Genomic DNA, 16,981 nt, shown 5'->3' with positions numbered 1-16,981 from the left:
CACACAACGCCTCGCACCGCGAGGCGTTGTGTGCTTGTAGATCTGCTGTTTTCACTACTTTTGTGAGACGGCATGTATGATGAAGCAGGGCTTTACTTTGTGAAAAAAATTGAAATTTGAAACTTGGAGATACAAGGTTTCTGCCCGACAGTGACGATATGTTTCAATACGTCCACCTTAAAGGATTTATTGTCAACTGCCAGTAATCAATGAATTAATCCGCCTCTGCCACAGCTTTTCAGTATACTTACTTATTTTCGCCGGCAACAGGAGCGCACCATGTGACCAGGATGACCAGGATGTAAATGTAGCCCTCTCATTCGGGTCTGCCGATTAGAAGAATCACACAAGGTGTTGTCTCTGTTCACCCGTTTATTTGCAGCAACTGTTGGGAACAGACAACAAGTGCATGTCAAATCTCTGCATCCATTAACCATATTCACCTGGCGGCCATGTTTGAAATTTGCATTGAAACCGGGTTGCAACCGGGGTGGCATATTTCATTAACTTAATGGCAAGATGGCCGCCGTGTGAATATGGTCAACTGCTCAGCGAGTCACCAGGAAGATTATTTAAACACAAATAGCCTCATTACAATTACAAATAATTACAAAAACAGCACACTGTAACCAACAAACAATAGCATTTAAATCATCTACAGAACATTGAAAACTTGTTTCATACATTAAGAGTACAAAAACCCTCCCAACCAAGGTTATTATAGTAAACGAAAACTAACTAAAAAACGAAAACTAGAATGGAAAAACATTTTAGTTAACTGAAATAAAAATAAAAACTAAGCTTTTTTAAAAAAACGAAAACTAACTGAAACGGTATTGTGTGTTTACAAAACTAACTAAAATAAACTAAAATTATAGAGAAAATTTCCTTAGTTTTCGTCTTTTGTCTTTTGTGGAAATAAAAAATAAAAAAACACCAATTGGTGAGGTCAAAGTTGTATGTCCATTCCTGCCACTCTCAACAATATGATGTTTTGTTGATTTTCTTTATTAGACAATACTTTTTCCGGAGCTTTTTTAATCTCACCCCTGACAAATACCCCATATTACGTAAAAAGACTAAAACTAACACTAAAACTAATAAAAAACTAAACTAAAACTAAGCATTTTCAAAAATTAAAAACGAAACTAAACTAGCAACCTCACTTTAAAAACGAATTAAAACTAAACTGTAATTGAAAACAAAACCTCAAAACTAATAAAAATAAAAACTAATGGAAAAATCCAAAACTATTATAACCTTGCTCCCAACACACCTGGTGGGGACAGACAAGTGTCAAATGTCTGCATCAGTACAACTCTCCAGCTCCTGTACACAAACACACATAACATTCATTGATTACAGGCTAAAATCAGCGTGTCTGGTACTACAAGTCCACCTAAATCAACTCCTGCTCATTCATGTGTTAAACAGTGCGTACATGTTACAGTTAATACAAGAATAAGGTACTTTATATTGTACAAATGGAGGAGAGTTGTAAGCAGCAGCCTACCATTGCTTAGTGACTCAACCAGGAAGAGGAATGGTCACGTGACCAGTTTTGACCACTGTGAAACTTCCACCAAAAGGGGGGTGCTGTCAATATGTAGACACCTGTCTCTTTCTTGTCGTGTAGACACCACCCATTTGTGCAGGGCTGATCAGATTGTAAATACCAATACATCCTTAACCCTTAAATTCAATTAATTATTTCAATGGACTAAAATCTTTTATTATTTAACTTTGTTTTATTTGATGGCCCTCCTGCCCTGGCATTTGGTATTTGTGCCCTCAAAACATGGACAACACCAAAGGCAAAGAGGCCTTGCCCCTAAAATGATGAAATTCCAGGCCTGGACTGTATTTTGAAGAACTCCAATCAAATCAAATAAACGTCAAATGACTCCTGTTACATAAACAAGAAGCACATTGCCGGGCGGTGCGTCGTCTTTTCTTTTACCCGGAAAAGAACATTTGTATCCGCGATCATCCGTTCTCTGTAGAAATAAAGCTTGTTTGGACATGGGGTGTCACACCAAATTCTGGGCTCTGGGTACAAAGTAGGTCAGGAGTGGCTTATTGTCGGTATCAGCCGGTAACACGCGGGAGTCTGTCCCCGTTACAATGTGCTAGACCCCTGGTAGATGGACTGCTGAGGTGGAGCGCCACACCTACCATCAGCTCCCAGTACTTGCCGCACGACTTGCCAAGCCGTGCTTCTCATACGCTGAGTTGCCCAGAATCGAACCCACGACCTTGCAGTTCAAAGGCGAGAGCTCTACCGACTGAGCTAGCTCCTTGTACAAGGTACAAGGATTCACTCACATTTTGTGCTTTAACTATTGAAAAATAGCAGATATACAAGTTCTCGTGCTTGTGAGCTTGTAGATCTGCTATTTTTTTTAAATCTTGAAAATTTGTGCTGAGTCTGAATATTTCAAATCCTTATAAGGTTTTTTGAAAAACCTATGTTTCTATGTCAGTGGTGCTCAAACATTTTCATGTCAAGGACTCCCAAAATGATATTTATTTGGCCACGGACCCCCATCTCAAAATATATAGTTCCAGGGACCCCCCAGAAGATAAATTTGACTTAGAAATGTTTGCTTACATAATATATTCAAAGATTTGCACACATTTTCACGACTTTTCAAAAGCGTGGCACTCGTTGCCGCGCTGTGATCTTGTAGATCTGCTATTTTTCAATAGTTAAAGTATAAAATAATTCCAGGCCCCTCCACCTTGGGCCCTGGTAACTCAGTCCCACTCCCCCTCCCTTGTGACGCCCCTGGTTTTGACCAAAGAACAAAATCTGGGAAAAAAATGAGATAAATGGATTTTTCGAAATCTGTGATAACATGGAGCCGGACGGATGAATGAAAAAAAAAAAAAAACTTTTTGGGATGACGTCATTTAAAGATGTTGAGTGTTTTGCGTATAAGTGTCAGTTTTTAACGAAAAGGGTCGCAACGTGTTGTCTGTCTATCGCAGTGTTGATTTTGTCGACTAAAACCATGACAAAAAATGTGTGTCGAAAAAAAAAACGAAATAAAAACTAAGCTGTGATGACTAAAACTAAGACTAAATATATTGACAATTTCGTCAACTAAATAAAAACTAGACTAAAACGTTAGGGAGGGACTAGTGGAGGAGAAAGTCATGTTATGTTTGGTTGCTCTCAGGTGTTGCATGCTGAAAATAGCAGATCTACAAGCTCACAACGCGTCGCACTGCGACGCGTTGTGAGCTTGTAGATCGGCTATTTTCAGCATGCAACCAAGTGTGAAATCAGTCATTACGATGCCATCAAGGCCTGCCAAAATAGATTTTAGTCGACTAAATCAACTGTAGATTTAGTCAACTAAAATCTCATGATATTTAGTCGACTAAAATATGAATAAAACTAAAACTTTTCAGGAGACTAAATTATGACTAAAACTAAATGAGATTTTATTCAAAAGACTATGACTAAAAATAAATCAAAATTTGCTGTCAAAAACAACACTGGTCTATCGGGGACCACTAGCACTGACAGAGGTTAGTTGTAGGACATGAAATGGCCCTGTCCACCAGAAGGAAGGGTAAGTGGAGGTCACAGGGAGACTGAGTGCTCACAGGCTGGAGTACCTTTCCTCTCAGACAAGGGCACGTGATTTACTGCACTGCTAAAGGGGAGCATCTGTTTTTTCTGCCTTTTTTTTCTTTTCTTCCTAATGTACAATTTTACAGGGTTCATTAAAAGGACATAAAACATTCTTCTTCCCCCTTTTTTTTTTTTTTTTGGAAACTTCAGCATAAATGCGTTATAGTTACTGGCAATGTGTTCAGCCCCAAATAATTACCACTCACAGACCGGCCCTGCTGCTGCTGGTCATAAAAAGAGAATACACTCTTGATTAGGGATGGGACGATAATGAACAGCGATTTACGATATTATCGCGTTAATCAAAATCCATTATCCTGGGGTGGAACATTTGCCAAAAAATAGCCGATCTACAAGCTCACATCCATCCATCCATCCATCTTCAACCGCTTATCCGGAATCGGGTCGCGGGGGTAACAGTTCCAACTGAGACCTCCAGATTTCCTTATCCCGAGCAACTTCCTCCACTCCCTCAGGGAGTATACCGAGGCGTTCCCAAGCCAGTTTGGAGATATAATCCCTCCATCTGGTCTTTGTTGCGACGCATTGTGAGCTTGTAGATCGGCTATTTTTTTGGCAAAGGCATTTGATAGAGTGAAAAAAAGAATGTATATTATAAGTACCTTTTACCAATTATAGTGGGTTTAAGTGGTACCGGATATGCAGCTCGGGAAATAAAAGGTGAATTGATCCCAGTGCATGATGGAGGACGATATCACGATAAATTAAATCTCCGCGATACGATTATCATGAGTGTTTTTATAATATCGCGTATCGTCCCATCTCTACTCTTGATTGGGTATTCTTATATGGAAAAAGAAAATGACACAATCTCTTGTCAAAAAGTAGCGCCCCCCCCCCCCCCCCTCCCTTTTCAAACATCAGCATGTCAAAGAAATCTATACCCATTTACCCACCGTGAAAAATGAGCTGATTATCACATCTTTGCACTGCGCTCCAGATAATTGCTGACTGCGTCCCCAAGGGCAGACGTGAATGGTGAAGATGTCACGGCATCTCATAGGTTAAATCACATTCATTGGAATTGAAAGGCTCAGTGAAGCAGGAGAGAGAGATAGCCCTCGTGGCGATGAGTCATCTTCACTGACCTCCATTGGTTATCCCGTTATGTCCGGAAAACGCATCATTACTTTCTAACCATTATTTTATGCTTTAACTATTAGAAAACAGCAGATCTACAAGATCACAGTGCGGCGCGAGTACCCTGAGTGCCACGCTGCATGCGAGCTTGTAGATCTGCTATGTTTGAACATTTGTGGAACTCTGTGCAAGTCTTTGAATATCTTTGACCGAAGTGTCTTCCAAATCCTTCTTCTAAATCAGTGGTTCTCAAACTTTTTCATGTCAAGGACCCCAAAATGACAGGTATTTGGCCGTGGACCCCCGTTGTTCCAGGCACCCCCCCCCCCCCCCCCACCCACCCAGCAGCAAATATTTGAGTTACAAATGTTCGCTTAAAAAAATATATTCAAAGATTTGCCCCCCCAAAAAAATCAAGATTTTTCAAAAATAGCAGATCTACGGGCTCGCGGTGCCGCGCTGTGAGCTTGTAGATCTGCTATTTTACAATAGCTGAAGTATTATATGTGAGCTTGTAGATCTGCTATTTTTCAATAGCTAAAGTATTATGTGTGAGCTTGTAGATCTGCTATTCTTCAATATAGCTAAAGTATATGAAATAATTCCCAGGTCTTAGTTGGTTATGGATGAAGTGCGCTGACGCCCCCCTGAGGTATGATGATGCGTGTGTGTAACCATGAATGGGGGGGTGGGGGTTGTTGGGTGGTCTCGCTCTTCTCTCCCCCAACAGCCAACGGCCAGTGGAACCCCTGGGGGCCGTGGAGTGGCTGCTCAAAGTCGTGCGACGGCGGGTGGCAGAAGCGGTCCCGGGTGTGCCAGGGGGCGGCCGTCACCGGACAACAGTGCGACGGCACGGGGGAAGAAGTCCGCAGGTGCAGCGACCAGCGCTGTCCAGGTAATAATAACCTTGAATTAAGGACAATGTGAAAATAATGCGAAAGAATGTTTGGATAACCGTGCTCGCTCTCTCCCTGATGTGGCGTTCGTTTGCATAATTGCCAGATAGGAAAAGTTTATCGTATTTGACAGAAAACTATCGTACACGACCTCGCGCTAAAGGGCGAGGTCGCGCCAGTGATGTATATTGTGCCAGTTACCCATATATGGAGATCCATGTACTGTATATGGAGATATGCTGTGTGAGAGCCCAAACATGCTTACTCCAGTTATTATTTATGTGAAAAAATTACGCCTATCACATCTGACATCATACATACAATCCCTTTTATGCCCATACATGGAGATCACGGTCTGAACCAGCCACACAGATATGGGCTGTCTTTCTCCATATGGAGTCCTGTTAGATATGGGCTTAATATTGATTACATCAGCGATCTCCATATATGGGCATAGAGTGGTTCCCATGACATCACAACTTAAATCCCTTTTATGCCCATACATGGAGATCCCTGTCTGAACCAGCCACACCACTGGGATGTCACCTGTTTATGCCCATATATGGAGATCCCTGCTCTGAGTATCTGACATCACTGTGACGTCCCCTGTGATGTCACAGTGATGTGTCAGCGGAGTGTCAGGTGTTATCCCATATGTTCTGAGTATCCAACATCACTGTGATGTCACCTGTGATGTCACAGTGATGTGTCATGGGAACCACAGTGTCAGGCGTGACCCGTCCAGACGGATACGGACAAAGCTGTGACGGTTCTGACAGTAAACTGCGACCTACGGTCGCAACAACCATCGCTTTGTGTGTATTGAGATGCTTTTTCTGTCCTAATAAGGGTGGTTGCATAAGATATGGCTTTACCTTTGAGGAAAACTTAAATAGTTATTATTCTCTCTCACACACACACACACACACACACACACACACACACACACACACACACACACACACACACACACACACACACACACACACACACACACACACACACAGAGCTTTCATTAGAATTTAATTGAAGGAGTTACATACGTTATTCATATTAACGCCCGCACTGGACTACTTGTGTGAATCACCATGGAGACGGACATAGCATCGATTCACAATAGTCTTTTTTGATCTAAGGATCTGTCTTTACGTAATGGCAGCGGGGTTGTTATACTTCAAAAGACTCTTAGGGATGCACATTATGTGTAGTTCCAGGCAGGCGGAAGATTACCAGATTGGATATGGAGAGAAATGGTACATAATGTCCCTTAATGTTAGCAAACACTGTACTGCTGTAATCTGCAGAACTTTCATAATATATTATATTATATATATATATGTCACAGTTAGTTTGAGATTCAGTTAGATTGAGAACAGGAGCGCTAGTTTTTGTGCACAATGTGGAGCAGGCGCCGCCTCCTTCGGGGAACTAGGAATAATTTGACTGAGGTTAGGATTAGGATTAGGTTTAGGCATAGTTTTACTGAGGTTAGGTTTAGGGTTAGGTTTAGGGTAAGGGGTTAGGGTTAGGGTTAGGTTTAGGTTTAGGGTTAGGTGTTAGGGTTAGGTTTAGGCTAAGGTTTAGGGTTAGGGTTAGGGTTAGGGTTAGGTTTAGGGTTAGGGGTTAGGGTGAGGTTTAGGGTAAGGTTTAGGGTTAGGGTTAGGTTTAGGTTTAGGCATAGTAGCATTTACCAGCGTGGGACTAATGCAGTCAAATGCTCTACCACTGGGACATGAGGTGAACAAAAACAAGCGCTCCTACCCCAATCTAACTGAGTTACCCAAACTAACTGTAACATATATATTATAATGTCCTTGAGTCTGATTTGGAGTCGCGTCTAGGCATGAGGAAACCGTTGCGTCATATTGGAAACGCTGCACTTAGAAATACATATTAAAAAGCCTCGGTGTTGACTTAGTAACTAGGCTATACTTCAACCCCTTCTTCTTTGTTTCTTATAGCACCGTATGAGATCTGTCCTGAGGATTATGCAGTATCCATGGTGTGGAGACGGACCCCTTCAGGAGAACTGGCCTTCAACCGATGTCCCCCCAACGCCACAGGTAAGTAGCCTGAATTTACCATTTCGTTTCACTCCATTATTCAGTCTGAAAGCCCTTCCTCACAGCCGTTTCTGGGATGGGCGTTGCCAAAAGAGGCAGTCTTCTGCGATTGGTTCACCGCCTGGCCAATCACAACAGTAGCAAAGCAGATGACGTAGTTGTTATTGGTGTTGTTGTGTGGCTGGATAACCTGTTGCTACTTGCTAACCAAAGAAACAGGAAGAATAGGAGCGCTACTACGAACCAGTAATCAAACACAACAAAACATGTCTGCTACTGATGTTTCATATTCATGTTACAGCGGTGGGCGACGCAATGTTTGTTTATGTTTGGGAATGTACGGTGTGGCGCTGGGTTATTTGTAATCGCACACAAGTTCTGGGAAAACCCCACCCACGCTGCTCACAAGGCCCGACGTCATCGAGTTAAGCAACGCTAATTTGCCGTTCAGATTTTTTACTTTTTAATGGGAGTGGCTAGCGATTCAGGGGCTGTAGCCAGGCAAACAGGTAAGGATATGGGCAAAGTTGTTAGAGCCTGATCGATATACCGGCAATATCGCTTTTCTTGCCTTAAGTCACTGTTTTGACTCTACACAGTACTCTGAAGAGAGACAGAAACAGAGAGAGGGAGATAGGGAGTGTACATGCAGCAAAGCTCCACCAGACCCAGGCATGGACTAACTGTCAGGCATAATGAGTACAACAATGTTGCACATTAAGTTAATCATCTGGGGACCCCCCCAAAATAATTTAGGGACCCCCGACCTACAGGTTGAGAACCCCTGGTCTATGGGCTCTCCAAAAATTGGGAACGGACCCAAACAGACCTGGCATTGACCAGGCTGTAAAGGACAGGGACAAAATATCTCATCAGACTGCTCAAGCTGCTATCATCGCTGTGAGACTTTAGTGCTGTGAGATATGGAGGAATTTGGGCCTTCCTGGTGAAATGATTGCAGGTCGCTCCACTCCTGACACGCAGTAAAGGATCGCTGCAACCCTGAAGTGTTGAGAGACAAGACGAATGGCCTCAACACTTCTTCCATTGTCACCCATTTAACAAAGTGTCACCGGTGTGTTTAGTGTGTGTGTGTGTGTGTGTGTGTGTGTGTGTGTGTGTGTGTGTGTGTGTGTGTGTGTGTGTGTGTGTGTGCGTGTGTGTGTGTGTGTGTGTGTGTCTGTGTGTATACCAAAATATTGGCCACAACTTTAGTTATTCACAAAAATGTTGTATTAATATATACGATAGGCACTAATATATTTTCAAAGAATTTCAAAAAAGAAATCTAAAATATCAAAATCGACAATGTACGACATGAGCTTGTACACCTAGCTATTTCAGTTTGCAGTTTTCACTATGGTGAAATAAATGCAAATGCCCTCTTTCCATGCCATACCAGAAGGCAGCATTCAAGAGAATTGTCTTGTCCAAACTCTCCTGAACTTGAATGCAGCATCGTTTGTTGAAAGAATTGCCCTCTCTGTGTAGAAATCCATGCCGTTACCATAGACTGTAAAAAATATGGACGATGCGAAGCCATTGGTTTCTATGCTGCATATCATGGTGATTGAAAGGGAGTTTTTCACTAGCGACAGGAACCATAAAGTATTTATGACAACGTTTATTAAGGTTGGAAAATCAAAGGGGGAAACGAATGGGGTCCAATGTAGACAAATTCTTTTTGGTACCTCGCGGGGGGAAAACAGCGCAACTAGCGGCCAAACATGGGAAGTTTTAGTTCCGTATTGGATTCGTTTTAAATCGGTGGAACTATGCCCCTGGCCGTTACGCCACATCTCCAGTATTGACTTGATTATGCTTAGTTTAGCGTGGTATCAAGCACTGAAAATAGCCAACCACCAAACTCACATGTATGTGAGCTTGGAGGTCTGCTATTTTTGATATTTCCACCAAAAGGCCCTTTTAAGAAATGTCAGCCCCTGCCTCTCCAACATTCTTTGCACGTCCCTGTCTCAAACGGTACAGATGAATCATCGTCAGCGGGTCAGATGTGCCGATCCAAACGGGTGCCAGGGGCACCGCTGCTGCCTCGCCTGCCCATAAACGGTTGGAAGCTGGGTTACATTACAGGTTTCACAGCGTGATTTAATCCCAGGCCCCGTCTCCTCCAGTCAAACACTCTCCCTTCAGAGCGCTCAGGAGGCCCGCGCCGCACGCTTAAACCTGTCAGCAGAGGAGAGAGGTCCTAAGTAACCTCTCTACCAGGCTTTCTGGGGGAAAGCCTGGTGTTCCTTCACAACAGTCTTAGTCAGGGAGTTTTAATACAACCCTGGGAATAAATTCCTTACCAAACAATTTCTTCACCAATGTGTTTGTAAAGGTGTCTAGTAACATATCTAACAAAGATTGAAATTCAACATCCCTAGCAAAATGTTTGACAGCTAGGGTAATTCTGGGTCTCATTCACTTACTATACACTGTACTATAAGGGAAAAAAATGACTCCCAAAAATCTGCTTTAAGTAGCATGTTAGGGGTTTAACTAAGTGTTTTTAATTATTCTGAATCCATTGCAAGCATTTGTTTTGCACGAAAAAACATTCTTTGGGCCAAAAATGGACCCCATACACCTTGTGAAAAGTGATGACTCATCACTAAACCATAGTTTTCTTGTGTCTGTTTTTGGCCCAATGAATGTTTTTCGTGCAAAACAAATGCTTGCAATGGATTCAGAATAATTAAAAACACCTAGTTAGACCCCTCACACCCCACTTAAAGCAGATTTTTGGGAGTCATTTTTCCCCTTATAGTACAGTGTATAATAAGTGAATGAGACCCAGAATTACCCTAGCTGTCAAACATTTTGCTAGGGATGTTGAATTTCAATCTTTGTTAGATATGTTACTAGACACCTTTACAAACACATTGGTGAAGAAATTGTTTGGTAAGGAATTTATTCCCAGATTTGACAGTTATTCTGCTAATTTTTCCTGACTATCTGTTTGGTTTCCGCCTAAAGCGCGGAAACCACTAGAAGAAGCGGCATCGCTTTGATTTGGTTCCCCCCCGTTTGTTTCCCCAATCCCTATTAAAATGCTCGAATAGCCTAGTGTAGTCTTGCCAGTCGCTAACAGTTGGACTAAAAGATGCATATACCAAACGATTTTTTCAAAAGCAAAACTACTCCGCATCAAGGAGTTTATTAGGTAGGCCCTAAAAGTATGTCCTTGAGCGCAGGGGAATATTTTGGGTTAAAACTGAATCCGGTTTGATCTTTCCGGCAAATTGTAGTCTTTTGAGTACTACAACATGACGTGTTGTGGTTTCCGCTCCAGACCGGTTACAAGCCCGAAAAGTGAAGTGATCCCAGACTAGGTCCTAAGTACATCTACTCAAAGTGCTGTACTTAAAAGGGCTCTATGTATTATTTTTAGTTTTTGTTTTCCGTGAATAAAATGTAATTTTGTCCAATCTGTGTATGGTAGAGCAGTGTTTCTCAAATTTCAAGGTCTCCCCATAACTCTGACAGTGTACAAATGGAACCAAATGAACCCGTTAGGCATGGGACGAAATTAAAACTTCATGTCACTATTATTGAGACCAAAGAAAGCGATTTATGATATTTTATCGCGATAATCAAAATATCCCCAAATATCCCCAACCCCCCAATCTATTATCCTGGGGCGGCGGAACATTTACCAGATCTACAAGCTCACAACACATCGCAACGCGCCACGTTGTGAGCTTGTAGGTCGGCTATTTTTTGGCAAAGAGATTTGGTAGATAGTGAAAAAAAAGATTGTATCAAGTCCGTTATTTCCAGGTCCGTCCGTGATGTGCAACTCGGCAAATAAAAGGTGAATTGATCCCAGTGCATGACTGAGGATATTTTCACGATAAATTTAAATCTCCACAATACGATTATTGTGAGTGTTTTTATCACGATAAACGATAATAACGCTTATCGTCCCATCCCTAGAACCCGTTAGAGTTCATTTGGTTCCATTTGTACACTGTTACAGACTCGCACATGCAAAGCAGGTTCAAATCCGGGGTAGATTTTAAGTTTTAATGGACTTCCGGGGGTTCTGCGTGCAGTCAGTGCCGAGGGCTATGGTGGACCGAGGAAGAAGTAGTCACATTTTTTAATTAAAAGGGGTATTTCACTTAAAAAAAGAAAAAGAAAATGTTTGGGTCAGGCTTTTGTGAACGACTGTGACATGCAGTTTTTAAGTTGCCCGATTCAGCATTTTGATATTTTGATATTCATTTTATCAGTCACAACGCCTTCCGTGTAGCTGCAGTGTCGCTGTACCTTTGCTGCATGTCTCTCCTTCCGACTCTCTCTGGCTTTTTTCCTGTCTCTCTATAAAAAAACGTGACTATATATAGAGCAGTGAAGTCATGACGTCACTCGCTCATCTCCCGGTTCATGGAAGTCATTTCTCTATGGAGAATAACATTGAGTCATCTTAAAATCGTCTCATAAAAGCATTGTGGTCCAAAAATAAACAAAAGGTCTGCGCAATATTTTCGGGGAGGTGGCTCTGTATGGTTGTATGGTGATAGTCAGAAACTCATACTGTATTTGATAAAGCTTGTTTCTAGAGAAAATGCAACTAATTCTTCGGCGACAGTAACATTAGTGTTTTCTCACCATCAGTTGATTCTTTCATATCCATATGAGTTAAACCGCTGAGATCATTTGTTTATGTTTGGAACACAGTTCTTATATGACGCGATATGAAAAAAAGTCTATGGGAATTCAGAATGGAGGGAAAAAAACGTGAACCAGGTATGATGGGTAAATGATGTCAAACTTCACTGCTCTATTGCAAGAAAATATAAAGAAAATGTCATTTCATTCAACATGTATGATGAATTTACACTCCTCTGTTGAGAAACGCAGGCTTTGTTTAGATTGCAGGCGAATCCAATGTGTTTGTGAGTTCTGTTCTCTAGTGTTTTCTGATCCACGCTGTGGGTTCTGTATTCAGACGTTGTCTACCTATCTGCACTGGTTACTGTGGTAACAGGATCACGGTGCCAGTGATGTCTGTCTTGTTGTACGACGTGAGCTTGTAGATTCAGTCCAGACAGCGTGACAGACACATCTTTAGGAATCAGATTTGAATTACCTGTGATCAGTGGTGGAAAAGTACTGAAATGTTATACTTAAAAGAGCTATAGACAACTTTTTCATTGTAGAGCCGACACTTTGTTTACATCCTGGTCTATAGACTAGGATGTAAACAAAGTGTCGGTCTGACAATGGCCAAAATGATTATTTTATCATTATTTTACGTGGTTTTGTGGTCATTTTTGAATAGAAACACATACATGAAGCACCACAGTGGAAAGAGCCACGTTCCTGTCTGTGAAAGCCACAGCCAAAATCACACCCATGTCAGTGACTCAAAAAATTTCGGACGTCCAGTGCAGCCAGGCGCACAATAAGGCCTCAAAAGGCGCGACGCGGCACAGACTCCCATGTGAGTGACTGTTACACCAAATGTGTTACTTAACAACTTTTTGTGACCTGCCGTCATGGATGGAATGGGAGGGAGGAACCGAAGTCGATAGGTAACAAAATGTTGTGTATTAGCGTGACGGATAAATGAGCGTGTTGCGACTATCATCCCATCCCCAAGACCCCAGTATAGGACCGCTATACTGGCCCACAAGTGTTACTGGCTGAAGCTCAAAGCGGAATATCTCCCCGTCGTTCTGTATAGCACAGCTCAGCGGTAGAAACGTCGTTCTGTAGAGCACAGCTCAGCGGTAGAAATTCGCCCACGTGGGAGACCCATGGGCTTCCAATCCTGTGAAGAACATAAATCTCACACGGTGCAGCTTTAGAGATATGGCACCTGGTGCCAGGGACGTGCAGAGAATGTTAGAGAGGCAGGGGCTGACATTTCTAAAAGGGCCCTTTGGTGGAAATATCGAAAATAGCAGACCTCCATGCTCACAACGCGTCGCTCGGCTATTTTTTCGATGCTTGATTTCTACACAGAGAGGGCAATTCTTTCAATACAACATGCTGAATTCAAGTTCAGGAGAGTTTGAACAAGGCAATTCTCTTGAATGCTGCCTTCAGGTATGGCATGGAAAGAGGGAATTTGCATTTCTTTCACCATAGTGAAAACTGCATTCATGGTCTGGAGAGGGCACTTTTTTTTACAGACGGATAAAAGGGCAGGGGCTCAAGCCCCCTTTGATGTCTATGTGTGCACGTGCCTGCCTGCTTGGCGCTATCATGTGTGTGCATGCACAGTAGAAAAATCCTCCGCGTTCATTTCACCCCGCGAGTATGAGTCCGTTCGAGCACTCGCTGCGCTGCTGAGGATTATGTGCAGCCAGGGGCGTCAATTGGGTATGGCAAGGGTATGCAGCTGCCATACCCTGGGTCCAGGGGGGAAAATAAAGGTTACTTTTAAATATAAATCCATGAATAAATCCATGTCTCCTTGTCTATCTGTGCTGGTTATTATGTTGTTAAATTACAGTAAAATAACTACAAATGCTAAATTTAACAAAATGGTCATCATAATTATATTTTACACTTGTATTCTCCCCATATTGACAAAATGGTATATTCCCAGGTTCCGCAGGTCAGCTGCACAGGTGCAATGCATTATTGTTAATTGTGGCACGTTTACTAACATGCCAAGTTTAGCTGCACTTGATCAACCGTTCCAGGCTGCCATATCATCCAGCCCAAGAAACCGCAGAAACCCGGTTAAAAAACGGACAAAGCGCGGGCGTGCGCATGAGGACTCTAATCATATCTTTGCCATACCCTAGCTTTTGCTGAACTGACGCCAACTGTGCAGTGTGTAAACCGTGATAAAATGGCCCAGGTGAGGTCGGTGTGGGTGGGAGGAGGGGGGTTAAGGTGCTCAGTGGGGTGTGTAGTTGGAGGGTGGGGGAGGGTGGGGGGGGGGGCGTCCTCTCCCACTTGCCCTGGCACACAGCAGTCCTCTTGTTGCATGGGTGCTCCGCGCAGCGGGGGGGCGGTGGGGTGCGGGGGTGGGCGGTTTGGTGTGTCCACTGATGTCCTTATAGTGCACACATCACATCGCCACGAGGTATCTATAGCTGTGTGTGTGTGTGCGTGTGCGTGTGCGTGTGCGTGTGCGTGTGTGTGTGTGTGTGTGTGTGTGTGTGTGGAGCAAGGGGGAGGCGCACGAGGGGCGCTTTTTGATCTATCTGCCGTCCGTCGACCTCTTTGTGTGGCGCGCGGTGCGAGAGAGAGAGAGAGAGATAGAGAGGGAGAGAGAGAGAGAGGGAGAGGGAGAGAGAGAGAGAGAGAGAGAGCTAGAGAGAGAGAGAGAGAGAGAGAGAGAGAAGAGAGAGAGAGAGAGAGAGAGAGAGAGAGAGAGCCGGAAGGAGACAAAGAAAGAGAGGGTGGAAGAGAGAGAAAATGGAGAGAGAAGAGGGAGAGAGAGAGAGAGAGAGATGAAAGGAAGAGGCAGAGAGAAAGATGGAGATGGAAAGAGAGATAGAAAGAGAGACGGAAAGCAAGAGAGATAGCAAGGCTGAGAGGTGTGGAGAGAGGGGGATGGAGAGAGGATGGAAAAGAGAGAGAGAGAGAGAGAGAGAGAGAGAGAGAGAGAGAGAGAGAGAGAGAGAGAGAGAGAAGTGCTTGTGGGAGTTCTCCTTGCGATGTGAAGCACCTGTGTGTTGGCTGCAGGCACGTGCACACACAGACATCAAAGGGGGCTTGAGCCCCTGCCCTTTTATCCGTCTGTGAAAAAAGTGCCCTCTACAGTACATGAATGCAGTTTTCACTACTGTATGGTGAAAGAAATGCAAATGCCCCCTCTTTCCATGCCATACCTGAAGGCAGCATTCAAGAGAAATTGTCTTGTCCAAACTCTCCTGAACTTGAATGCAGCGTCTTATGTTGAAAGAATTGCCCTCTCTGTGTAGAAATCCATGCTGTTACGCCACATCTCCAGTATTCACTTGATTATGCTTAGTTCAGTGTGGTATCAAGCACTGAAAATAGCAGACCTCCAAGCTTCACAACGCGTCGATATTTCCACCAAAAAGGCCCTTTAGAAATGTCAGCACCTGCCTCTCTAATATTCTCTGCACGTCCCTTGGATGTGAAGCACCTGTGTGTTGGCTGCGGTAAATGGTAAATGTCAAATGGTGCATTTATATAGCGCCTTTATCCAAGGCGCTTTACATAGATTGTGCATTACATTCACCCATTCACACACACATTCATACAGTGATGGCGGAGCTAGAAAACCATGCAAGGCACCAACCTGCTCACCTGGAGCAACTAGGGGATCAGAGTCTTGCTCAAGGACTCTTCGACATTAACTCTGTGAACCCTCCGTGTTCCAATGACGGTTTCTCTACCCCTGAGCCACTGCCGGTGAAAGACAGAGAGAAAGATCAAGATGGGAAGAGAGATAGAGAGAGAGACGGAGAGAAAAAGAGAGCTAGAAAGACAGAGAGGTGGGGAGAGAGGGAACGGAGGGCAGGGACGTGCAGAGAATGTTAGAGAGGCAGAGGCTGACATTTCCAAAAGGGCCTTTTGGTGGAATTATCGAAAATAGCAGACTCCAAGCTCACAACGCGAGGTCGGCTATTTTCGGTGCTTGATACCACACTGAACTAAGCGTAATCAAGTCAATACTGGAGATGTGGCGTAACGGCATGGATTTCTACACAGAGGGCAATTCTTTCAACATAAGATGCTGCGTTCAAGTTCGGGAGAGTTTTAATTTGGACAAGACAATTCTCTTGAATGCTGCCTTCAGGTGTGGCATGGAAAGAGGGCATTTGTAAAAACGGTCCCATCCTAATTTACAGTACACTAATAAGACAGAATAAGACAGAATAAAGCCATAATAAATAATGTGTTGGTAATTAGAACTAATTATTTATTTTTTATTAGACAGAAACAAAGACAGAATAAAGAGCGAATACATTCTCCGGCACAGGCACCTGCCACGGAACTGCCGCGGCAGGCACCGCCTCACGACCGGCAGTTTACCGCGACCAGCAGTTCGACCGGCAGTTTACCGCGACCAGCAGTTCGACCGGCAGTTTACCGCGACGGGTTAAGGTTAGGTTTAGGTATAGTTTTACTGAGGTTAGCGGCAGGTGCCTGTGCCGGAGAATGTATTCGCTCTTTCTGTTATTCTGTCTTTGTTTCTGTCTAATAGAAATATATTAGTTCTAATTACCAACACATTATTTCTCATTATGGCTTTATTCTGTCTTATTCTGTCTTCTGACAGTACACACACACAGGCGCCTGACAGCGATCGTGGCATGAGCGACGAACGCACG

The 16,981-nt window shown here is 43.4% G+C and overlaps 2 protein-coding genes across 2 annotated transcripts in view; one reads left to right on the top strand and one right to left on the bottom strand.

Annotated features, from left to right (window-relative positions):
* The window catches only part of lmbrd1 (LMBR1 domain containing 1), a 438,470-nt gene that overhangs the window by 11,180 nt on the left and 410,309 nt on the right, over positions 1-16,981 (bottom strand). The gene's annotated exons all lie outside the window — the stretch shown is intronic.
* Positions 1-16,981, top strand: part of adgrb3 (adhesion G protein-coupled receptor B3) — a gene marked incomplete at both ends in the record, with an annotated part of 382,932 nt that overhangs the window by 169,117 nt on the left and 196,834 nt on the right. The window contains 2 exons of the mRNA XM_080740073.1: positions 5,475-5,639; positions 7,602-7,703. Coding sequence (XP_080596199.1) covers positions 5,475-5,639; positions 7,602-7,703 — 267 coding nt within the window. The remainder of the gene's footprint in view (positions 1-5,474; positions 5,640-7,601; positions 7,704-16,981) is intronic.

Source organism: Nannobrachium achirus (assembly GCF_963921795.1).
Source record: "Nannobrachium achirus genome assembly, chromosome: 13".
NCBI classification, from domain to species: Eukaryota; Metazoa; Chordata; class Actinopteri; order Myctophiformes; family Myctophidae; genus Nannobrachium; species Nannobrachium achirus.
The sequence above is the reverse complement of the archived record's forward strand: the minus strand, read 5'-3'. Positions and strand labels throughout refer to the sequence as shown.